General features: G+C 41.1%; 2 protein-coding genes across 3 annotated transcripts; one reads left to right on the top strand and one right to left on the bottom strand.

Moving 5' to 3' along the window:
• Window positions 1-306: 306 nt before the first annotated feature.
• LOC126980712 (legumain-like) lies at window positions 307-15,762 on the bottom strand. Of its 2 annotated transcripts, none has more exons than XM_050830902.1 (10): window positions 15,612-15,762; window positions 11,643-11,856; window positions 8,565-8,662; window positions 7,462-7,768; window positions 6,158-6,227; window positions 5,769-5,887; window positions 4,607-4,804; window positions 3,586-3,702; window positions 3,202-3,375; window positions 307-1,668 (listed from the first exon to the last, which is right to left on the bottom strand). In XM_050830902.1, exons 2-10 carry the CDS (start codon window positions 11,850-11,852, stop codon window positions 1,546-1,548), a joined length of 1,416 nt encoding a protein of 471 aa, XP_050686859.1. In that variant the 5' UTR covers window positions 11,853-11,856; window positions 15,612-15,762; the 3' UTR covers window positions 307-1,545. The 2 variants fall into 2 exon arrangements, with proteins under 2 accessions (XP_050686859.1, XP_050686870.1); XM_050830913.1 differs by having other exon boundaries at window positions 11,643-11,853; window positions 15,612-15,757.
• A 159-nt stretch (window positions 15,763-15,921) lies between these two features.
• Window positions 15,922-25,678, top strand: LOC126980707 (exonuclease mut-7 homolog). The gene is made up of 4 exons (XM_050830889.1): window positions 15,922-16,673; window positions 19,103-20,954; window positions 21,260-21,442; window positions 22,242-25,678. The coding sequence occupies exons 2-4, from the start codon at window positions 19,107-19,109 to the stop codon at window positions 22,665-22,667; spliced, it is 2,457 nt and encodes an 818-aa protein (XP_050686846.1). The 5' UTR covers window positions 15,922-16,673; window positions 19,103-19,106; the 3' UTR covers window positions 22,668-25,678.
• Window positions 25,679-25,894: the final 216 nt, after the last annotated feature.

Genomic DNA, 25,894 nt, shown 5'->3' with positions numbered 1-25,894 from the left:
ATGGAAGAAAGAAGGAAGATGCCTGACGCCCTAACACGAGGAATGAACTCGACACAAACTGACAATGATGAAGATGACAAGAGATAAAGAACTTCCAACTCCTTGCCATAAAAAAAGAAACTGGAACTCACACAACCTCTTAATGTTGGTCATATATATTCCTCATTGAGCATCTAAATTATCTTCTACATAACAAAAGAGGGAGCGAGTCACCATCCAATGATTACCATCCCTGAAACACCAAAATGAAGACTGCGAAAAGGAGTTGGGCGGCAAAGGTGAGCACGGAATGAATAAAACCCACACTGGTAGATAAAAGATATATATTCAATTAAGCAATTTCAGTGAATGCTCCCGCCATCTTAAGTGTATTGAAGGATGAGTAGAAATAGGGAATGTGTGGCAAAGAGCTCCTTATAATATACAACCAATAGCTGAGTGGGTGGGGCATGGAAGGGTAGGCTAACCTGTTTAAAAATAGGTGATACAGTACTAATAGAACAAAAAGGTGTGCATACAAGACGGTCTGCTGCTAGTTGTTGTTGTTGTTGGTGGTGGTGGTGGTCGTGGTGGTAATATTCCATCTAAATGCCTTTCTCTTATTGGCATACCACTTAACCACTAATAACATCACAAATTGAGAGAACGCAAATAGAGAGCTGCTGGCAGAGGACAGACTGGGATTATAATGCGCCTGCTGCTGTTGCTGCCCCTGATATTACAACCACACCAACACCACAGTGAACGTGTCCTCTGCTTTGTATGTGCCACCAACCACTGCCAGATTGTTGTACTCAGAACATAGTATTTACCGGTTTCTGACGCCTAACTATTGCCAAGAAACATCGGGAATTAACTATTTTAACGATAATTATAAGTGAATCTCCTTATTGGGGTCCACGAGACAGTTTTTGGGTCGGAAGTCGGTAAATATAAGAGGCTGAGTAAGACAATCTGGCAACGTTGGGTGGTGGTGTTTGTCGGGCCAAAGAGTAAAGGTCCTTCCATGGGGTATACAGGGTGATGGTTGTGGTGGTTGGGTCAGTGTAGTGGTGGTTCTCTTGCTTGGTGGTGGTGGTGGTGGAGGTGGTGGTCTTCTACTCATCCTGCTCTGTTAGGTGGTAGTGGTTCTCAGGGCACAGTGTAGAGGTCATCCAACTTGTGTGTATTATGGTAGTGGTCTTCAGGTCAACCAGTACAGGTCACTCCACTTGGCGTATACAGTGATAGTGGTGGTGGGGGTGGTCATAGTGGTGGTGGTGGTGGTAGTAGTGGTGGTCCTCAGGTCATCCATCCACTCAAATCTTCATATATCCTCCCATGTCCAGCAGCATTTTTTTTTTTTTTAAGCAGCAAGGGAGACAGCTCAAGGGCAAAAAGAATAAACAGCAACTATAAAGCCCCGTTAGACGCTACTCCAACATAAGAAAAAAAGAACATGAGGCCAGAAGCGAGGTCAACTGAGTGGTGCCCCTCCTGCGCCTTCCACCCTCCCCACTAGCATGTAAGGACCCTGAAGTGGCCCGACCCTTTCCTCATCTCTTCTCACAGCACGTTCTTGGGGCTGAAGGGGCACACGGAGGTCGTTGCCCGCAGCACCTGGTCAGCCGTGTAGCCGTGTTCGCAGAGGTTGATGAACGTGTCCACCAGTCGCAGGGCATACGGGTTCTGGGAGGGAGGGGGAGGGAGGTGATGGCGTAATGTCTGGATGTATCATTATAGTAAAGTCTCTATAGTAGTGCAGGATTTTTTTTTTTTTTTTTTTTTGCAACAAAGGAGACAGCTCAAGGGCACAAAAAAAGGAAACAATAAAAAAAAAAAAAATAAATAAAAAATAAATAAAAAAAAAAAAAAAGCCCGCTACTCGCTGCTTCTAAAAAGAATCCAAAGAGGTGGCCAAAAGATCGGTCAATTTCGGATATATTATAGTGGTGTCATTAATGAGGTTAATATGGTGAATGAACAGCAGTGAGAGAGAAAAGGAAAAAAACATAGAAGTGACAGATTGAGAGAATGGGAGAAGGTGACAGAACAAAAACAACAAATGCATAAAGAGAAACTAAAAGAAGAATTAAAACCACTATGAATAAGGTAACAAACAGTAATGAGAAGGAGATATCGGAAATACAAAGACAGGGGGAGAGGTTACAGATTGAGAGAAAAAGATAGGGTGACAGATTGGGGAAAAACAGATACATAGAGAAACTAATAAAGGAATTAAAACCAAACACTGCAGTCTATTTAGCCTCAGATGACAATGAGTGAAGCAAGAAGCCCCTCCCTATAGACGATGAAGGAAGAGCATAGCCGTTCTGTTGCTGGTGAGCGGTTACAACTAACTCGATGGGTGTTGGACAAAACCTACTGGAGAACAGGTATAAACAGTGCTTCGTTATTATTATTATTTTTTTTTTTACAGCAGAGGAGACAATGCAAGGGTGTAAAAAAAAAGAAAACAATATGAAAAAGAAAATAAAAAAAAAAGCTCGCTACTTCTGCTCCTAAATAGAGTAGAGTTTCTTCATATTCGTTGTCACATGAGGTGGAATTGACCATAGTAATATATTTCCTGCACTATAGAGACTTTATGGTAATGATAAATCTGGGAATTATGAAGGGCTGGCTGTGTGTGTGTGTGTGTGTGTGTGTGTGTCAAGGAGCTGGCCTATGTATACTGTTCATAAGACGTCTTGATGGTGTGTACGTAAGTGTGTGTGTACCATCCAATCAGCAAAACAGGTCATATGCACCAAGTAAACAGAAGCAGAGGAGGTCATATGCATCAAATGTACACAAGCAAGGAAGGCAATGTGTACCAAATTAGAGTGAGGGAGCGAGGTCATGTGCACCAAATTGACACACACAAGCGAGGCAGGTCATGTGTACCAAATTAACTGGAGCGAGGCAGGTCATGTGCACCAAATTAACCGAAGTGAAGCAGGTCGTGTGCACCAAATGAACCGAAGTGAAGCAGGTCATGTGCACCAAATTGACACACACAAGCGAGGGAGGTCATGTGCACCAAATTGACACACACAAGCGAAGCAGGTCATGTGCACCAAATTGACACACACAAGCGAGGCAGGTCATGTGCACCAAATAAACAGGAGCGAGGCAGGTCATGTTCACCAAATGAAGACAGGTGAGGGAGGTCATGTGCACCAAATGAAGACAAGTCAAATCTACCTGTACTAAACTTACCTGCGCCAGATTGATGCAGCGGGTGTGGAAGATCCTGACGGCATCCATGTAGCAGGGCCAGCGGATGATGTCGTGGAGCTGGTGCCGTCCGCTCACCATATTAGCGGCCACTTCTGTGTCCCCGGTCACCTCCCGTGCCAACTCATGCATGGCCAACTTCAGAGCTCGGCGTTTCTGTGGGGGAAGGGGGAGTAAGGTGAGGTGCTGGTCAACCACACAAATCCCTTAGCACCATTTAGCAAGCTTTTCTTTTGTCTCTTTAACCTTAAGCTACTGCTGTTACCACCCATTACTGAAAAAAAAAAAATAAATAAATAAATAAATAAATAAATAATAATAATAATAATACAAAAAAATTAATAAATGAATAGATAAGAAACTGACCTCGTGTAGGATATCAAGCTGCTCCTGCAAATGCTCTCGTTCCTCAGGGGTGGTGGCGGAGTGCTTCTTGGCTTGCAGGATGGCCAGGGGCACATCAGGGCTGGGGACGGAGGAGTTCTGTGCAGGGAAGGACGGAAAGAGAAGGGGGAGGTTAGTCATTCCGTCACTACTTGTTCTCTCTGCTTCTTTCCATCCTTTTCATTTGGTAGCTTTATCTCATGCTCTCCTTTTATCACTTCTCTCTCCCTATTCCTATTTGCTTTTCTCATCTGTATTGTATGAAATGAGACAAAATGTGAGTTAGCGACCTCTCTTTCGGCCGCCTCTTTGGATTCTTTTTGGGAGCAGCGAGTAGCGGGCTTTTTTTTTTTTATCATTGTTTACTTTTTTTGTGCCCTTAAGCTGTCTCCTTTGTTGTAAAAAAAAAAAAAAAAAAAAAAAAAAAAAAAAAAAAAAAAGAGGAAGGAACTTAATTTTTATTTTAACAGTAAAGGAAACAAACAGCTCAAGGGCAAAAAACAAGCAAATGAAAACAAAAAGGAAAGAAGGAAGAGAGATAGTGAGAGGAATCATGTTTATATGTATGTAATAAATAATATGGAGGTCAGTGGCATCAAGGAATAAGGAGAAGAAAACTGAATGTAGAAGATATATAGATAGAGGGAGAGATAATAAAAAAGGGTATGTCCATCTATGTGAGAAGTTAAGGAAAGGAAGCACTATCACACATTCATAAATCTATATCATGCGACACAACATTCAAGCAGGGTGGAGGAGGAGGAGTAAGAGGAGAAGAGAGAGGAGGAGGAGGAGTAATTCCCTCAAGATACTCATCACCCACCAGTAAAAAAAAGTAAACACATCCACTGACTCAGGAACTCAAGTCATCCACACACAATGCACTTAGGAGAGACAGAGAGAGAGAGAGGAGGAAAAGACCCTTGAACCGTTTCCTTTGCTGTAAAAAATGAGAAGGAAGAAGTAAAGTAAAAGATGCACCCTTAATATTCTTAACACCCACCACACAGGGGTCAGCGGGGAACTGCAAGTGCTGGGTGGTCGGGCGTGAGTGGGGGTGGCTGGATTTTTTGCCGCCGAGGAAGCGCGCCATCTTCCTGCTGCCAATGCTGAGTTCGCCCCAGTGCATGACGGTGGAGGTGGTGACTTCCTCCCTCACCAGCACGAACTGAGACTTGAGGCTCTCCCGGCGAAGGTTCTCCTGTAGAAATTGTGTGTTTTTAGGGAATTTATTATCCTATCCCTTTGTTCCTTTTTTCAATTATCTTCTATATTCTCTTGTCCTGTTCCTCCTTCTCTATTATCACTCTCACTTACATTTTGGGTATTCTAATATATAATTTTATCCCACCTCCTCTGTCCCCCCATTTCTATTAATTTCTATATCCTCTCATCGTCTTTCTCCCCTCTCATCACTTTCGTTCTCAATCTGTGTATTTTAGCATTTATTATCTAACCCCTCCACCCCTCCACTCCTTTAATCTTCTATATCCTCTCATCGTCTTTCTCCCCTCTCATCACTTTCGTTCTCAATCTGTCTATTTTAGCATTTATTATCTAACCCCTCTATCCCTCCACTCCTATAATCTTCTATATTCTCTCGTCCTTTTTCTCCATCTTTCTCAGCGTTTTCACTTTAACTTTCTCTTTCTCAGCATCTCAGGTGTTTGGGGGCTCCTGAATGGGTAGCTTATAGTGTCTGCATTCCTCCCTCTCTACCTGTTTTACCTCTTATAATAGTGATAATAATAAAAGTAGGATGCATGATGGACAGACTTGAATGTGGGTGAGTGGATGAATAGATGGGGAGAGATACTGTCAGATGGGTGAATAGGCAAAGGGAGGGAGGGAGGGATGAATGAATTTATAGTCACATATGGATGGAATAGTTTATGGAATGAATGAATAGATGGAAAGATGAATAGATGAGTAGAGAGGCTAAAAAGTGACTGATAGTAACAGATGGATGAATGGTTTATGGAAGGACTCGTAGGCGAATAAGTAGATGAATGAAAGGCTGCATAAAGAGTGAGGGAGGGATAGCTGGAGGGAGGGACAGATGCTTGGATGGAAAGATGGATCTGTACACAGCAAGGAACAAATGGAATGGGTACTATATAATCTCTGGTAGGGTCTGGAGACTACGATAATATACCAGCACTCACAATGTCAGAGTCCTCCATCCACTTGACACTGAACACGTCGCCCAAGTAGGTGCCCAGCTTGTTGTCGAAGTAACAGGCATAGGAGTGCTGGCGAGGACTGGAGGCACTCAGGGCGTACACTAGACGAAAGGAAGGAAAATGGGAGTATTAAAATTGTTGAAAGGACTTTTACATATTGTCTGCTTCTTTGTATGGGTTCTGGTTTATATATTTGCTGATGTGTTACTTAATTTGGTTTTATTTGAAGTAAAAGAACAGTTACTGATCTCGACTTGGTTTCTTGACTCTACGAACTCACCTCAACGACCAAACCTCAACAGCTTATAAAAATATCAGCATGGGAAAAAATTAGACCAGTTTGAGGGCCACAGTGAAGCTAAAAGACTCACCTTCTATGTCTTTCGGGAGGAGGTTTTCGAAGAGCGACCCCGACTCACACGCCTCCACGTAAACAACCATCTGCAGGGGTTGACCACGATGATGATAAGCGATTGTTGTTAGTTATTACACAAGGACACTGACCACACACTTAGCCCACACAGGCACAATTCTAAAGGGCCGTTAATAGTTATCATTAAGGAACACTGACGATTAACTTAGCTCACACAGGTACACACATCAAGGGTCGTTATTAGCTATTATTACACACAAACACTGACCACATAACTAACATAGGTGCTACATAGGGTATCAAGACATTTCTGGGCCTGTATTATTAACCCGGTACCAGCGACGGGCCAAATTTTTGCCATGATATAAACCCCCCAAAATAGATGATGCACAAACTGATCACAAATGCGTTGATATATATTACGAAACGGTTTGTGTGAGTGATGATTTTTTCTCATTTTTCTCGCTTAGAGGGGCCTTTAAGACACATGATCCCCGCATCTACCGGGTTAAATGTGTCAACTCCACTATATGCCTACTGGATATGGCTCTAATAGAACTTGACTGATCTTCTCTGTGGCCTTGGAAATTAGTCGTAATGAGAAACTGAAGCCTTGGTGATTATGGGTCTGAATGTGGTCCCTAACTTTGATATCTTAGGTTTTCTTTCTTTACTTTCTTTTAATATTTTTTTTTCTTAGTGCTCATAGCCTGTCACCTTAACTATAAACCAAAGGACCATCAACGACATGACTGACACACGCTACAGCACACTGTCAGCCACACCACAAACACTGAGGTCGGTATCTTCAGACGCTTCCGTCCCTCACATCAATAACCTCCAAAGGCCGAAAAGAACATCAATTGGGTTCTTACGAGTATTTTTTTAGGTTTAACGTACGGAAGAAACGTCAAACTACTAAATGGGTTATAAAACTTCCTGGAAATGCCCCAAACTCCTATAAAGGCCTTGTCAAATAAATGAGCTTGGGCGTCAAAATGTTTAACTCCTTGACTGTGGACTTCCTACAAGAAGACATTACCAAGCAACAGGAATGGAACAAAAAGTGCCTGCTACAATTCAATGAAGAAAAATGTAAAGCCATGCACCTTGGAAGGAGATATCCAGCATACCAACACCACATGGGAAACACTCCACTATCCACCACAGAGGCAGAGAAAGACCTGGGAGTATATGTTACCAGGCTACCAGTGAAGGCCAAATCTGTGCCAATCGCAGCGGATGGGTTAAGAATATGACCCCGAGCCCAGCCATGTATGAAAACAGGTTACTATGACTCACCTCATGGAATCTCTTGTCTCTATGCATGCCGATGAGTGTATTGGCGAAGTCCGTGGCATTCAGGTACTCGTCTGGGAATGCGAAGATGCCTGGCGCTCCGTGGTCCACCATATTGATGAACACCCGGTCATTGGGGCCACTCTGGAGCACCCGACCAGAGCCTGTGCCCCTCATGCCCTTCGCATCCCCCTGCAGCACCTTCAGGAAGTTCTCTGGTGTCACATCCTTGCCGGAGTAGTCCTTGGGTACGCCAGCATACACGTCGGGGCCCCCAGGACGGTTGATTACCACGCCGGGAGTTGGGTTGCTGGAGGGAGGGAGGGTATAAGGGTGTGAGTGTGCAGGGAAGGAGATGAAGGTGAAGGGGAAGGAGGTATGGGTGTAAGGGAAAAGAGGGGGATGGAGTTGAAGGGGAGGGAGGTATTGGTAAATAGAAGGGGCTGTAGGAGAGATGTGCTATTGGAAAATGAGGTGTGGGGTGTAGATGTGAGGGGAATGGAAGGAGATGAAGGAGAGGGGAAAGTGAGGGGCTAAGGTGTGAGTGGAAGGGAGGAGAGGTAGAGGGGTGTGATAGGTGGAGAGGTTGGGAGTTATGATGGGGGAGGGAGAGGTGAAGCATGATGAGGAGGGAGAGAGAGGTGAAGAGGAGGAAGAGGGAGATGATGCAAAAGGAAGGAGGGCGAGGTGAAGAGAAGGGAAACAGGAAGAGGAAGAAGAGGAGGGAAAAATGAATAGGGGAGAGGAAAGGTGAGGAGAGAGATGTGAAGAGGAGGAAGGGAGATGCAAAGAAGAGAGAAGGACATGTGAAGAGGAGGAGGGGAGAGGAAATACAAAGAAGGAAAAAGGAGCTGTGAGAGAAGAAGACATGATAACAGAACCCACAATAAAAAAAAATAATAAATAAATAAATAAACTTAAAGAAAAGAAACTGGTACTAAAAAGGAACTAACCGAAAATGTGAGAAACTATTGTCTGTCACCTTTCCATCACACAATACACTTACCCCATGCCTAACAAACCAACAAACACACACACACACATACACATAAACCCCGACTCCCACCGTCCACATAGACACATACATAAAGACACCACATACTCACTCCACGTTGTTGGCAAGGTCATCATACATCATGACAATTATGTGGTCGTCAGGAACCCCATGTTTGTGTAGGATTTGGTAGGCGTGGCACACATCCGCCTGGGGTACGGGAGGGTATGTTAGGTATTGAGAGTGTACAGAAAACGACTGGGGTATGAAGGAGGAGGATGAGTGGTATGTAGATTAATGACAGTAATTGCATAAATGAGTGGGGGATGAGAGGGAGGGTATGCAGATTAATGAAAGTAGATAAATAACGGTTAGGGTTTGAGGGGGCAGGAAAGTATGTAGGTAAATAAAAGTAAGTAGGTAATAAAAGGCAATACAGAAAATGAAAGGGAGGTATATGGACAAACAAGAGGAGATAGTGAAGGCCTGAGAGGGGATAAAAAGGAGAACGAGAAAGTATAAAAATGAGAGAGAGGAAGTAGAATATATGAGAGGAAAAGTAGGAAAATGAGGGGAGGAAAGAAATGAGTAGCGGGGAGCAGAAAATGAGAGAAGTAGAAAACAAAAAGGCTGAAGAAGATTATAGGGAAGTATTAAAATGAGAGTGGGGAAATAGAATATATGAGGAAAAGTAGGAAAATGAGAGGAAAGATACGAGTAGGGGGGAGCAGAAAATGAGAGATGAAGTAGAAAAATTAAAAGGGTGAAGAAGATTAAAGGGAAGTACTAAAATGAGAGAGGGGAAGTAGAATATATGAAGAAAAGTAGGAAAATGAGAGGAAAGATACGAGTAGGGGGGGGAGCAGAAAATGAGAGATGAAGTAGAAAAATAAAAGATTAGAGGAAGTACATGAGAGAGAAGTGGAGAAATGAAAAGATGACTTTGTTGTTGTATAGAAAGTCTCATTAGTAAGAAAGCATCTATGAATTTTCTGTCTAATGTATATATACTGTTTGTTTTTTGGTTTGGTAAGGTTAGGGGAAGTGGAGATATGAGAGGGATATGTGGAAAATGGGAGGAGTAGGAATAAAAAGGAAAATGTGGAGGTACAAAAAATAATCTCACATTGTAGTATAGAAAGTCTCATTAGTAAGAAAGCATATTTGAATTTTCTGAGTTAAAACCTATACTGTTTGGGGTTTTGTTAGGTAAGGTTAGGTTAAGTTTAGGGTATCTTCAGACACATGATAGCCAGCAACATATGGTATAAATCAACAAAGAATGACCTCACTTTGTTGTATAGAAAGTCTCATTAGTAAGAAAGCATCTATGAATTTTCTGTCATAATGTAGATATACTGTTTGTGGTTTTGTTAGGTAAGGTTAGGTTAAGTTTAGGGTATCTTTGAGTCAAGACCTATAGTAATAATTGGGGTATTGTTAGGTAAGGTTAGTTCTTTTTTTTCTTTTTTCAAACATATGATGGCCAGCAACTAATAGTATAAATTAACAAAGAATGGCTTCACTTTGTTGTATAGAAAGTCTCAATGGTAAGGAAGCATATATGAATTTTTGGAGTCAAGACCTATAGTAACTGTTTGGGGTTTTGTTAGGTTAGGTTAAGTTTAGCTGGGTATCTTAAAAGACATGATAGCCAGCACATTATGGTATAAATCAACAAAGAATAACCTCTCTTTCTTGTATAGAAAGTCTCATTAGTAAGGAAGCATATAAAGAATGAATTTTCTGAGTCAAGACCTATAGTAATTATTTGGGGTTTTGTTAGGTTAGAAGTTTAGGGTATCTTTAAACACATAACAGCCAGCAACTTATGGTATAAATTAACAAAGACTGACCTCACTATATTGTATAGAAAGTCTCATTAGTAAGGAAGCAAATATGAATTTTCTGAATCAAGACTTATAGAAACTGTTTGGGGTTTTGATAGGTTAGGTTATGTCAAGTCAAGGGTATCTCCAAACACATGAAAGTCAGCACATTATGGTATAAATGAAGTTAATCAACAAAGAATGACTTCATTTTGTTGTATAAAAAGACTCATTAGCAAGGAAGCATGTATGAATTTTCCGAGTCAAGACCTATAGTAACTGTTTGGGGTTTTGTTAGGTTAGGTTAAGGGTATCTTCAAACACATGATAACCAGCACCTTATGGTATAAATCAACAAAGAATGACCTCACTATGTTGTATAGAAAGTCTCATTAGTTAGGAAGCATGCATGAATTTTCTGAGTCAAGACCTGTAGTAACTGTTTGGGGTTTTGTTAGGTTAGGTTAGGTCAAGTTAAGGGTATCTTCAAACACATGATAGCCAGCACCTTATGGTATAAATCAACAAAGAATGACCTCATTTTGTTGTATAGAAAGTCTCATTAGTGAGGAAGCATATATGAATATTCTAAATCAAGACCTATAGCAACCATTTTGTTTTTTGTTAGGTTAGGTTAGGTTAAGTTTAGGGTATTTTCAAACACATGATTGCCAGCACATTTTTGTATAAATCAACAAAGACTGACCTCACTATGTTGTAGAGAAAGTCTCATTAGTAAGGAAGCATATATGAATGTTCTGAATCAAGACCTATAGCAACCATTTTGTTTTTTGTTAGGTTAGGTTAAGTTTTGGGTATTTTCAAACACATGATTGCCAGCACATTATGGTATAAATCAACGAAGACTGACCTCACTCTGTTGTATAGAAAGTCTCATTAGTAAGGGAGCATATATGAATTTTCTGAGTCATGACCTATAGTAACTGTTTGGGGTTTTGTTAGGTTAAGTTTAGGGTATCTTCAAACACATGATAGCCAGCACCTGATGGTATAAATAAACAAAGATTGACCTCACTCTTTTGTGTAGAAAGTCTCATTAGTACCCTAAATTAGTAATAAATAAATAATAAATAAATAAATCTAACGCCCAAAGGGAGAGGAGGAAGTACAGAAACGGAGATTGAAAGTGTAAACAAAACACAAAAAAAGGGAACAGGGAGAGATGGAAAACTGGGAAGGCAAAGAGAAAAAGAGGGGCCGAAGGAAGGCAGAAAAAAAGAGGTGAAAATATAAGTAGCAGGATACTGATAAACTAACAAAGGAGATAAGAAAACAAAACCTTACTACTACTATTACTTCTATAACATAACAACCTCATCAAGAACCTTCCACAAGCTCACCTGGTGCCGGTAGTTCATCCAGGAGTTCGAACCAGCGACCAACACAGCCCACAGCTCACCGTGATGTTGGTCGCGGGACTTCGAGGTGGCCTGCAGAAGAGGTCCCACAGCATCCACATCGATAGCATTGCTCTCACCCCGCAACTCCACAACAGATTCTATTATCACCACCACAGCCACCACCACCGCCAAGGGAAGCCGTATCGTCATTCTGCTGTGGGGGAAAGATTGTGATATAAGGAGGTGGAAGGGTAGGGAAGGATGGAAGAAAGATAATTGGTGGAGGGCGTATGGGATAGGTGGGAGAAGGAATGATGGAGAGATAGAGGGATAGAGATCGTATGGGAAATTTGGATATAAGGTGGAGGAATAGGGAAGGGTGGAGATCATGGTGGATATATTTATAGAAAGCGTATGGGAAAGCAGGTGGATGGTTGGGGAAGGGTGGAGAGGTGGAGGGAGGGAGATAATTGGTGGATAGAGAGCGTAGGCCTATGGGAAAGGTGAAAGGAGAGGTTAGAGTGGAGGTGGAGGGAAGAGATCTTTGGTGGATAAAAGGTATGGTGGTGAATATGGTGGAGTAGTGGTGGTGATGGCGGAGGTGGAATCATTGGTGGTGTGGAAAAATGGTAATGACAAGTAGAAGAGGTGGTGTTCGATCTCAACGACCTCCTACTCGACCTTCAAAAACCATCTCCTTGACCTTCACAACGTCTTCCTCGACCTCTTCAACCTCCTCCTCTTCCTCCGCCTCCAGAACCTCACCCTTAACCCCCAAAACCTCACCCTTGACCTCCAGAACCTCACCCTTGACCTTCAGAACCTCACCCTTGACCTCCAGAACCTTACCCTTGACCTTCAGAACCTCACCCTTGACCTCCAGAACCTCACCCTTGACCCCAAGAACCTCACCCTTGACCTCCAGAACCTCACCCTTGACCCCAAGAACCTCACCCTTGACCTCCATAACCTTTTCCATGGCTTTCAAATCTCCTTCTCGACCTCCACAACCTCCTCCTCGATCTCCGCAACTTCTTCGACCCCCACATCTCTCTCTCTCTCTCTCTCTCTCTCACACACACACACACACACACACACACTATGCAAATATACACGAATATATACTAATTTTAAAGCTGAACTCATGTAGAAAACCTAATTAAGTAGGCTACTGTAGTCTATAACACCAATGGACACCCTATTCCTTGAAATAATACCTAGTGCCCTACGTTTTATCCTTTTTTTATTATTATCCCACGTGACGGGCAACATGTGACTCAGTGACTGATTAAACGATAACTTGAAGACAATATGAAAGAGCACGTTAATCTCGATCACTTGCCCCTGTGATAAGATCAATATAGATGCCATCTCGTTCTGTCATATCACATCCCACCACATGAAGGGAGAGAGCGGCCAGTGATGCAGGGACGCTATGGAGGCAATTAATATATGTAGGGATTATTAATTATATATATTTGATGCTATTTTTATCAATGCTATTTTACGGTGGTTTGCGTAATGATATATAGTATGAGAGGGTTATTTAAGAACTCAAATAAATGAAGTTATACTCGTGTGAAGTTATAATACTCGAAACAAGTTGTTATATAGCTGCCATTTTTGTTGTTATAGGCCTATACGGTTTTTCACTATTTCCACGGCTGATTTTTCTTGACAATGTTCTAAATAGTAACATTTCTTTATTATTATCATTATTATTATTATTATTATTATTATTATTATTATTATTTGACTCAGTTTGCCAGCCATGTACGTCTTTGTCTTGTTAGAGCGTGGTGCAACAAACAGGCAGGACACGTGATGACATCGCTTCCCCGGATACTAAGAAGAAAAATAAACTCTTGAGAACCTAAACTCAACGTGTATCCGTCCCGTACTTATGATGACGTTCCAGCTCCTTCCTCCCTCCCTACTCCCACTGTCCTCTCCACCCCCCACCCCACAAAAACACACACAAACACATCACATCTTTCTCCCTCTCCCACGATCCCTTCTCATCACATCATTTTCTCTCCCTCCCTTCTCCTTGGTTCACATCACGTCTCCCTTATCAATTATATTCCTCCTCTTCACCTCTCCCTCTCACATCACATCTGCCTTCCCCCTCATCACATCTTTCTCCCTCCTCTTTCCCTATAAACCTTAGTTCACGTCGGGTATAATATAGGAGGGAGATGCGATGCGAACCAAAGATAAAGAGAAGATGTGATGATAAGGGAGATGTGGTGTAATCGTGGAGTATACCAAGGGCGGAGGGGGTGGAGACAGGGCGGTTAAGGATGAGAATGGGAGTGGGGAGTGGGAGTGGGCAAAGAAGGGGGGGAAGCGGACGTGGAGCGGTACGGGTTGGATACAAGTTTCCCGTCGGTCCTCAACCTCTCTTTTTTTTTTTTTTCCTTCTCTCTTCTTCTTAGTATCCGGTTCAGCGCTGTCATCACGTGCCCTGTCTGTTGCCCCACGTTAAAGCATATGCAAGACAGGGGTGACTCCATGGCGAACTTAACATGTGATGCCAGGAAATTTGGGCTTGATATTTTTTAATGAAGTAGCTAAACTCTATTTCAGCAGAACGATAGCCTACTTATTTTACTTGTCTTGCCTGCTAATCTAGAAAATTTAGCTTCTACATATGCACCTCACTGCCCTGGCATTGCATTTGAATAATTAACTTGCATAATAATTAAAGTACCGTTACTAGAATTAATATACATGTCAAGAAAAATAAGCCGTGGAAATAGTGAACTAGCGCATTATAACAAAAATGGCATCGGTATTAATTGCCTCGATATCCGTGAAAATACTTCATTATCACAAAATTAGACACACGAGTATTATTTCATTCACTTGAGTCGAGATAATTAAGGGGAGGCACAACAGCTGAGATGATAAAATTAGGTCAAAAAATCATTTTTTAGTATTTCGCATATCTAGATAGAAAAAAGCTTCAAGAATGAAGCCGCAGTCAGTAAATAACGAACACCGGGTGGCAACACGGTTTAAAAGAAATCGAATCCCTCGATAATTACCACATAATATGTCATACTCAAAACTTTAAACTCATTTATCTCAAAACGTCAAATTTTAACTTCAATGAGTAGCTGTGCACAAAAAACTTGATGGATCTAAATGAAACTCACCATACTTGTACATAATGGGTATGTCTACATTTCCAAGACAGGGTTTTAAGAAATTCGAAAAAGTCTTGTTCTGGATACGTTATATAGCTAAAAAAATAGTGACGTCATTATTTCATGAAATTGCGAAAGCGATTTCTCACGAACTAAAACGAATTTAGCAAAAAACTGTCTTGGGTAGGTTAATATGTTATTCTACTAATACCATGCAAAATTTGGTAACTCTAGAGTGAAAATTAAAATTTACGTGAATTTTTTAAGCTGTGACGTCATGAACTAAAATGTTCTACCTACTACCATAATATCAGAAAATGGTGTCATTGCACATTGCAAAAGTTTCAAACAAAAATATTGAAAACTTTTTTTTTTATGAATATTTTTCATCCAGTTGTTGTGCCTCCCCTTAACAGCTCTATAAAAATATTACACAAAAACCCTAAAAACAAACTCCATTGAGAAAACACCAAACTTATAATTACGGTAATATAGTTAACCTTACATTGCATATATTATACTAATTGCCTTCACAAAATAGGCCTGCACATAGGACTTCATTCATTTGAGTCCTAAGATAATAACGTACCCTTATACTGACATTACACAATCTATACCCTATACCCCCCCCCCCCACACACACACAAAAAGAAAAAAAAAAAAAAATCTGTACTTTTCACTCATTAAATTGTATCTTTCTATAATGTCATATTCTCTAGCTGTCTCACTCTTTATCCATCTATATATCTCTATCACTGTGTATCTGTTCAAACCTATATAATTAACAAATCCCACATTATGTATAGGTCCTACTTGCCTTTACTCCCTCGTCTCAATCACGTAATGGAAGGGAAGGTCAGGGAAACACGTTCGGTACCGCCTCCTCCTCTCTCTCTGTGGTGCTACCGCTTTGTGAATCCGGTTGGATCGGTGCGGTTGGTCACTCTCTGGCTCTGCAAGCTGGGAAAGGATCGGTCTCGTCCCCAGCTAGTGTGTGTCTCGTGATAGCCAAACATTCCACCTAAAAAAAAGTCAAGCAAGAGTTTTCCTAGTAGTATACAATCAACATGTGCAATACCTGTATGTATATACCCTTGATATCTGTCCTATGTAATTGTCATGATGCTTTCTTTTGCTGAAATACGAAGTTAGCAGGGTTTCACACGTATTCCTAATTGTATACTCTATCATTACTCACATTATGTATACTGCCTGGGGGTTGGGACGGCATGTTCCTACCTTCTCCTTTGTTGTTTACTTGCAACAATAAACTATCAATCAATCAATGATCATTGATATTTAGACGTTATAGTTGACTGTGCAGGAGATACCACTCGTACGTTATGTATACATATCTATCCATCTATATTTATAATATATATTTTTATTTACGAACTTTGCATTTTATTTGGGCTCCAATGGGCACAGCACAAGGAGTTCGGGTCTTCTCCCCAGGTGAAAACCCGAGTTTTCACGTGGAAAAGACCCGGAATTCCATGTGCTGTGGCCTTATTATTATTATTATTATCCCTGCCTGGCTTCTCTGTATATCTGTCCTATATCTATCTATATGTATCACAAAGTAGCCCTCCTCCTCCTCCTCCTCTTGATTCTTCCTTCTTTTCATTTACGAACCTAATGCTTTTCATTTGCCTGTATAAACTAAAATTATCCCTTTTTGGCACCCTTCTTCTCCTCCTCCTCCTCTTCTGTGGCCCCTCCATACGGAAAACACAAGAGATACTGGTGGGCGGTGGCACGGGTTGGCACGCTCCCTCCTTCCCTCTTTCTGGCAGTCTTTCTGTGGCCCTCAAGAGTGACAGACAGGCGGGAGGACTTCACAGACTCGCTGGTGTGGAGAGCATGAGGCAGAGACAAGGTGATATATATGTGGGTTAGGGGTATAATATGTTGGGTTGGGTTTGTTCTGTGGGTTGTAAGATTTCCTGTACATTACGGGTTCTGAGGTGACACATGGGTTCTGTGAGTCGTGTTTTTGAGGTGACGTAACATCACCACTATAGGCCTACTGGGTTCTGTGTTGTCTCTGTGGGTGTTTCAAAGGTGACACATGGGCTCTGGGTGCTGTGGGTGTTGTGATGGTCATATTTCAAGAGGTGACACATACACATAAAATTACGACTGTATTCTGGATTGTGTGTGGTCTGTGGGTCATGTTAGGGAGGAGACACATGGGCTATGGGTTCTGTGGGTCCTCTGTCGGGTATGACACATTAACATTGACTACACTGGGTTCTGGGTTCACTGTGGGTTATGTCTTTTGAAGTGACACATGGGGTATGGGTTCTGTGGGGGCTCTTTGGGTTATTTCAAAGGTGACATGTGGGTTATGGGTTCTGTGGGTTATGTTTCTGTGGTGACACATGCCTATAATGTTACAACTTGTGATGTTTTAAGGTGACACATGGATTTTGAGTTCTGTGAGAGTTCCGTATTTCTGAGGTGACACATGTATTTGAATTCACTGGGTTCTGTTGGGTTCTTCATGTGGGCTCTGTTCTGAGTTCTCTGTGGGTGCTGTATATGTTTTTTTTTTTTTTTTTTTACTGCAGAGGAGACATCCCAAGGGCATAAAAAAAGGAAATAATAATGGAAAAAAAAAAAAAAAAAAGCCCATGACTCACTGCTCCTGATAATGGTTGTGTTTGCTGTTTTATATTCTATCACTGGGTGCGAAAAGTAACATGAGAGATACCACTAAGGTTCAACATGGTGCAATGGGGGTATGGTGATGGTCATATACTTACAACTATGGCAAAAGGTCGAAAGCACATGACTTGGCTTGCAGGTCAGGTGGAGAAAGTTAAGTGAGGGAAGGTGCAGGTTGTCACAGGTATTCACAAGGTGCAAAACCGCAATAGAGGTATGGTGATGGTTGTGTACTACTTACAACAATGGTAAAAAGTCGAAAGCACATGACTTGGCTTGCTGGTGGTGGTGGAGAAAGTTAAGTGAGAGCAGGTAGCTTCAGGTCATCACAGGTGCTGGATCCCATAATGTACAGGTACTGGGTGTTGGAACAGAGAGGGAGGGGGTCCAGTTGAATAGGTATACCTGCGGAGGAAGGAAGTAACCAAAGATTTAGTGGTTATTGCCTTTTGTGAATTTGTATTAAATGAGACTCAGAAAAAGGCAGATATGAACTTCAAAACAATTAAATAAATGAACTAATATATAATGTAGAAATTTAGATATTTATCCAGAATTACACCCACTGCACTATGGTTTACACCATTTTGTTTGCTTGAAAAAATAAATGAATGTGAATAAATATAGGTTAGAAATTTAAGTATTTGTCCAGAATTACACCTATTGCTCTATAGTTTACACTTTTGGATAAGTAGGTTAGAAATTGAGGTATTTGTCCAGAATTACACCCATTACACTACTGGTTACACTTTTGTTTGCTTTAAAAAAAAATAAGTAAGTTAGAAATTGAGGTATTTGTCCAGAATTACACCCATTGCACTACAGTTCACAGTTTTGTTTTCCTAAAAAGAAGAATAAATAAGTTAGAAATTGGGGTATTCGTCCAGAATTTCACCCATCTCACTCTGGTTTACATTATTTTGATTGAATAGATGTTAATGTGCTCAATATCCCTGTCTTGCGATGATATTTACCTCACTAGACTTTAGTTTATGAATTTACTTCAATATTTACTGGTAAGTTATACATAATACTGCACGCTGCCTGGTTAATGTTTGCGGAGAAAGTGACCACCAGGTTCATACTCACTGGATAGGTGCCTTTGAGGTGGTGATGAGTCTCATGACAACTTCCAGCTAATTCAGTGGCAGTGTATAAAGCACCAGTAAAATCAAGTAAAGTTAGTAAGGTAAACATCAGTATGGGGTCCCTTTTACGATTGATTTTTTATTAATGTTGAGCGGATAGGAATTCATCCTCATTAAAGCCATTGCACAATGCTGCTGGCATACAATTGATCACTCTATAATTGATTTTTAAGGAATGTAACCCAATTATATAGTGTGGGATGCATATAAATAATAAAGGTTCACAAATGTATAAGTACTATATGGGAAAAAAAAAAGCTAAAGCTGTTGTCATGGAGGAGCACTAAAACAATCTTATCATGTATGGCCTGAGTCTGTGTGAGCATGTAGTGTCACTGATAAAACAGATACAATTTTTTACTGCCACTGAGAACATTGTAAGGTTAGGGAGTTTATAATTCCCACTGATTCACCATACATGAAGTTATGAACCAAAATATAAGATATATATGAAATGAGAAATATTGTTCAGCAATTCTTTTTCTTTCAGAAATATGGAACCCTGCAATGTAACACCAGACCAAGACTACACCCCTATTTTCACTGCCTTATTTGGCCTGTTCAAGGAGAACAATAAAGATGAGCTCAAAAGGCAGGTTCATCAGCACTTTGGCACTGCCCCAGACCCTCACCGGATGGCCCTGGTATGCATCAAGCAGTGCCCAGGACTTTTTGTCTCCAAGAGTAATTCCTTTGCTGCAATCATACTGGTGGAGCTGGACAGGTTCATTGGTGAGGGCAACAATAAGGAGAGGTTCAACCACTGCCTCACAGAAGACCTTCAGGTTGAGGCTTTTGAAGTTGCAATGCACCAGAAAAATGCAGGTGTTACCAGACTGTTCGTAAGATGCTTCCAGCTCGTTAAAGTGAAGGATACTCTCACACCCCTTTTGAGGAACGCATTAAAATCTGACATGAGGAAAGTGTGTCTAATGGCTACCCTCCTTGGTGTGCAGCCCCATTTCTCGGCCTCTGAATTAGTGGTGCCGTTGTTCCTGGCCAACCGCCTGCCTGATGCTGACGAGTTCTTGGATTCAAGTCCCTCCCACCAGAAAGAGTTCCTGCTCCTTCTTGATGGCCTCTTAAATGAAGATACTAATAAAAGTTCAGATTCTGAGAAGAAAAAAGCTAAAAATGCAAAAAACATGAGGGATCCCAAGGTCATCTGTGATACCATAGGAAAACTTATAAAGAGATACTCTCTCAGCTCTGCAATGTGTCCCAACTTTAAGAAGTGCCGAGCATTAGGGGGGCTGCGTTTTATGTTTCATAAGTACTATGCAATAAAAGACATGCCAAAGTCTGCTTTCTACAGTTTGATCGACGACACCGTCAAAGAATATCCAGACATCTCTAACAATTTGCTCAAACTTTTTAACAGGCATAATGACCTTGATGGTGCTGTATATTATGTTGTAAAGCTTAAGGTTCCTGATGAAAATATTCCTTATGGAGTCAAAGTTCACATGGAGATGTACCCTGAGCTGCTAGAGGAGAGCCAGCACCAGGTTGATAATGGCCAGCTGCCTCAGGCTGGAGATGAGGAGGTGGCCCCAGGGTGCTACTCCCTCACTTTGCCAGATGAAGACATTATTCTGGTGGACAGCATGGAGATGTTTGAGGAGTGTGCTGGTCTGCTGAGAGCTAGTCCACTTCTGGCTGTGGATGCCGAGTGGAAGCCTATTTTTGGCACCGGCCCAGTTGAACAAGCAGCTCTTCTTCAGTTTGCCACGGCCACAAAGGTGTATCTTATTGACCTTATTGTGCTTCAGCCATTACTTCAGGACCATCACTGGCGGAGCATTGGGGAGTTGTTCTCCAACCCTCAGATCCGCAAGTTAGGGTACGGAATTAACAGTGACTACAAAGTCTTGAGTGACTTGCACCCAGAAATGAAGAAGGGTGTTCAAGGTTCTAAAAAGGTCACAGATTTGGATGTAAGGAAGGGTGTTCTTCTGGACAGGTACCCAAACATTTTTTCTTATGCAGACGAGAAACACAAAGGTTTGAGTGACATGGTGTACCGGTGCTTTGGCCTCCCGTTGGACAAGCGGGAGGGATTTTCCAACTGGGCCGCCAGACCTCTCAATAAATCCCAGGTTGTGTATGCTGCATCAGATGCGAGGTGTCTCATTGACATTTACAATTACCTGAATGAGAGAGCCACGAAGCTGGGTATTCCTGATTGGATCTATGTGGCAAAAAAGGCAAAGTCCGAAGACAAGAAGAAATTGAAGCCTGCTGCAAAAGGAAAGGAGGTCGATGAAGTTGTGAAGCATCAGGTGAACAGGAATCCAGTCAATGCAGCAGAATTTCAAGTTGTATGTGACACCATGCTGCAGGTTGGTTTACATTTTCAAACAGCTGAAATTAAGCTTGTTTTATATTCCATTTTAAATAGAAATTATCTGTGCCAAGACAACCATATTTAACTTAACCCACCATGAAGGTGACTGTAGGATGTCCACATTGCCCTCTGCATTATGATACCACAGGGTCATGTTTTCTTACACATCCATACCATGAGGATACTTATATAAACTTCATAGAATGCAGAGATTTTTCAAACTGATGATTTTAACCAGTTTAAATACTATCTTTTTCATATTATAACCTCTTGAAGTGAAATAATGAATTTAAATCCCAGGGCTTGGCCAAGAAGCTGCGCTCATGTGGGGTAGATGCCCGGGCCCTGGAAAATGGTGAGCCGTGGGACCGCTGCTTCTGGTACTTTGAAAAGGAGATGAGAGTGATCCTGACGCGAGGTAGCAATTACTTCAAGCTGCGGAAGTATGTCCCCGAAGAATACATGTACTGCGTTAAAAGTGAGGTGGGTAATTTCTGATAACCTGATTTGTATCTTTTATCGTATTATCATCATACGTCTCATATCCGGTAAATGCAGGGTGGAAAATCAAATTGGCATCGGTAAAATAATGGAGATGAGCATGCATGGGAAAAGAACCTCCGCTAGAGAAGGAAAGATTACCCAGTGAATTATACCCCACTGAGTCTCAAAGAAATGGACATGATTTTTAGATTATCTGTTACTTAACCAAGATATCCTTTTAATATTCAACAATTCCTTGATGGCTTTTGTAAAAGTACTTCTGTTCTACAAATGACAGAGTAGTTTGTCCCTAGTGGTGAGTAACTTAGGGATTTGCAAGTCTAAGTAGCAAGTGATTATTTGCATATGATAACCAGAGCCATAGAATAGAAGAGTTTGGTCAACTTCATCATAGGCGCCATGTTACCGAAAAGCTGTGTGACATTCAAATCTTTGCTGATACAATATTTTTTTTATTACAGTAGACAAAGCCCGCAAATCACTGCTCCTAAGTGTTTGTTTTGTGCTTTAGGTATCACCAGGGTCTTGAAGAAGTGCCTTGAGCTCACACACAAGAAACACTATTGTATGCAGCTCTTTTGGTAACAACATGGCATCTGTATTGAAGTTGGCCAAATTCTCCCATTCTAAAGTATTTGTTTCAGAAGCATTCTCTGTAAGGATATGACACTGTTTTGGGGATGACGATATTGATGTGCTCTGTAGTGTGAAGACATCTCCGTACATGTGGCATCTCACTTATAGGAGTAACATTTCCCTCTCTCTCCTTGTCCTACAGAATGCTCAGGACCAGATGGAAGAGGTCATACAGTCTTTCAAGGTCAAGGTAACAGTGAAAGATGTGTTTGCACGGTGCTCCAAGTGTAACTCCAAATCTTACATTGTAGTGCCTTCGTCAGTGATCAGTGCCATGCAGAGTGGCGTGACGAGCATTGACAAGGCTCGGGGGGCCTGGGTGGAGTGTGAGGGTGGCACTGTCAACGTGATGAGTGGCTTCACTGCCAATAGGGTGCGGGTGCAGTTTGAGATGGTCCCCAAGCCAGTGGTGGAGGGTAATGACACCTTTTACATCTGTTCTGTGTGTGGCTGGTGCTACTGGGAGGGATCACACCACAGCAAGGTTCTCGCCGGCCGGCTAAAGAATGTTGTTATTGATGATGGTGGTGATGGCCCCGAGGGGAGTGTGGGGACAGACGCCACCTGATTGATGTTTTAAATGCCCAGGAGGAAGCAGTGCAGCAGCCATCACAAATGTCGGCGCTGTGGCTGAGAGTGACTTGTTGTGCACAGTCGGAGCAACAAACAAATTCACCAAAGTATTTTTATAGATAGTGCGCCAAGTGATAGTCCTTGAGAGTACATTTTATTTGTGTGCCTTAGTAATTTTTTTCCTTTATGTACTTAAGCAGATTTCCCTCCTTCTCATATATTTGATAAGATTTCTGTGTTGTCAGATCTGCAGATTTGTTAAAGCTTTAAACTAAACTTCTAGTGATTTCTGTTGGCATGACAAGTCCATGGCATTATGATGTCATTTGCTTTGTAGACACGATCTTGAGTTGAAGGTCTTATCATGATATGTGATCCAGTGTATTCAGACAAAATGAATGAAGATGAAACCTTTCCATTAACAGACCTTCTTGTCAAAGATAGCAATGGACAAATTTTCAGTTTTTCCTGTTAGCCAGAAATATATGCAAAAAGACTTGCAGATGGTTATTGTAGAAGTAGATCCATTTTTTAAAAGTTTTAAAAATATCGTCCCAAAAGTGATGGACGGATGGCAGCTGATCATCAGCATCATAATTTGCTGTAGTGAGTGACAAAGTATTGCCTTCCTCCTCTTCTCCAGCGAAGTGCTGTGGTTGGAAAAAAAAAAGACAAGCTTGGTGATACATCATACACTACTGATGTTATGTAAAAGGAAGAGTAGACAGCAACTCCCTGCCATTGACTATGTGGCTGTAGGGAGCTGCTGCATCAGGCTTTACTCATTCAATATTCCATCAGCTGTCTTGGCCATGACGGCTGTTCCTAAGATGAAGGGTAACAAATCATGAAATGTGATTGGTAATCAATAACTTTTAGTGCAATACCCCAGATAGATCTGCTTCCCAAGTTTTCCTCACAGACCAGTCTATAAGGAATTCTCCCATACTTTGATACTCTTAAAAGTGATAACATTTCAGATATCTATATATCTTGTTTTCCCATACCAAAATAGCACCATTTTTTTTCTCATATAAATTGCCAATATGAAAAACATTAATTTTAGTTTGCTATTTCTCAAACCCTATTTAATTTGATTGCATCAATTGCATTCAATCATAATTTCCAGATACAATTTGCTAATATGAAAAACATTATAATTACTCATAATTTTTTGTATCGGTTACAGAAGTGTTCTGCCACATTTCCGAATCAAATTCACTTCATATTCCTTTTGTTGTAAAAAAAAAAAGTGGTTTTGGAAAATATACCAGACTGCACCAGATTCACTTTCAGTTGTTGCAGAACATCTTACTGAAATCAGTGATATAACAAAATTTTGGACCTGCATACTGCAAGTTTTACTACTAGTCATGTTTTGAACACATACCAGATACACCAGCCCATTTTACAGACCATTATGTGAGGGATGCTGGTAATGTATGAGGGTCCAAATTCTAAATTCTTATAAAAATTGGAATACTCATACAGGTGTAGGCCCAGGGTGATGGTGCCTGGACTATGCATGTGTAGGTTGGCCTGAAATGTTTGTTGTCCCTCTTTTTACTCCAGGAAATGAGGTTTGAAATGGTTATGGTGAAATTACAGTTTTGTAAAGTATACCACTATGATAGCATACTATGTTTTGTACCAGTTTACAATATTATACTTTTGTTGAGTACTAAGTGTATGCACTTACCAGATTTGAGGTGGCTGGACCTGTCATGCTGGAAGGCATGAAAGGTTAATCACCAGCCAGCCAGTCCACAGGAGTGTCCCACCTGTCTTCATGTCCCTAAGCTTGGACCCACCATGCTGTGATTTACACAAAACCAGATACACTTAGGGCTGTGCCACAAACAATGGGATAACCAAATTACCACTGCCTATGTAAACAAAAGAATAATTCAAAACTGGGAATCACAATGGAGTGATATATTTAGAAGACATGTAGAAATTAGAGAAATTCCCATGTACTGTGATTTTGGTTTCTTAAAAAAAGAAGCCATATTTTTTTTACATAAGGAAATGCAAATGTACATATTTTGTGTAGTTTTTAGTGAATAGATTTTTGTGTGCATATGCTATCTTTGTTTTCTTAAAAAGAAACAAAATAACAATTTTTTGCACATGCTTTTTGTCTGTTTCAGCAGTGGCGTATGTGTAGATTGATGCTATCTAGGCATCAAGACACCTCTATTAAAATATAGTTTGTTAGAACCAATTTACTCCACATATTGCATCCCATGTCTAAGACTCAATATTTTCAAAATATGTAAGGATTTCATTGAAGAAATATTTAACTATTCACGGAAATATGAGTTTGTTTTCTTTATCACGCGCACAGATCCATCACTTGAGCTGCAAGGCGTTTGGGGGACGGTGCTGACTGGCATGCACAAATTCAGCAAGCGATCAGTGCATTGTGTATTCATATAATCACTTATTAATATATTCACATGGTGTATTCATATATTCACTTTTTATATCTAACCAGTTTAGTGTTAGGGGTAATGGGAAGATGAAGATTTATATTAAGATAATTAGTTATGATAAGGATAAGGTGGTGGTGTCAAGCTTTGATGGAACTAAACAGTGGAAGGTGACATGAAGGTTTCAGTGTTGCCAGAGCAGCTCAGGCAACTGAACTTTGTTAAAGCAGCTTAAATGATTTTGTTAACACCTTGACAACAATACTCTACACCACTGTATTGTAAGATCAACAGCACACCAGACCATTCACACTGCACCCCTGCACTGATGGCCTACTAGTCACAATGCCCCAGAGTGTGACTGCCGCCTGATTTTTTAAACGTCATATTAGTATTTAGAAACAATAATGTGGCTGCTTTGTTTGTTTTGACCTGTTTTTCAAGGCACGGTTAGTTGGTTCTGGTAACGAATCAGCCACATCAGTGTTCATAAAGACTAATGAGAAGTTTTAAAAGTCAGGCATATGTATTTGGTGAAGCAAGTATTTATGAACAGTAAAACCCTGCAGGATAATGCTGTTTCTCATACCCTTTTTCACCCCCCATGACCACACTTATTCCTTTCTCTAATATCACCCATTACCTGTGTCCTTTGCTACTCTCCCTCCATGCTCCCCCCCCCTTTTTTTATTGGAGAGGCGGCTATTCAAAGAATTGTCCCTTAATCCGTAAAACCATCACTTTCTTCATCTCTTCCCCAACCTGATCTCACACTGTAGTACTCTCTGCC

This window comes from Eriocheir sinensis, chromosome 4, assembly GCF_024679095.1.
Source record: "Eriocheir sinensis breed Jianghai 21 chromosome 4, ASM2467909v1, whole genome shotgun sequence".
Classification (NCBI taxonomy): domain Eukaryota; kingdom Metazoa; phylum Arthropoda; class Malacostraca; order Decapoda; family Varunidae; genus Eriocheir; species Eriocheir sinensis.
The sequence above is the reverse complement of the archived record's forward strand: the minus strand, read 5'-3'. Positions and strand labels throughout refer to the sequence as shown.

Coding starts and splice junctions, on each gene's coding strand:
- LOC126980707 (XM_050830889.1), top strand. CDS start 19,107: ATGGAACCCTGCAATGTAACACCAGACCAAGACTACACCCCTATTTTC. Junction 20,955..21,259: donor TATGTGACACCATGCTGCAG/GTTGGTTTACAT, acceptor TTTAAATCCCAG/GGCTTGGCCAAGAAGCTGCG. Junction 21,443..22,241: donor TGTACTGCGTTAAAAGTGAG/GTGGGTAATTTC, acceptor CTTGTCCTACAG/AATGCTCAGGACCAGATGGA.
- LOC126980712 (XM_050830902.1), bottom strand. CDS start 11,852: ATGACGATACGGCTTCCCTTGGCGGTGGTGGTGGCTGTGGTGGTGATA. Junction 5,888..6,157: donor CCTCCCGAAAGACATAGAAG/GTGAGTCTTTTA, acceptor CCTTTCGTCTAG/TGTACGCCCTGAGTGCCTCC. Junction 4,805..5,768: donor GGATGGAGGACTCTGACATT/GTGAGTGCTGGT, acceptor CAATTTCTACAG/GAGAACCTTCGCCGGGAGAG.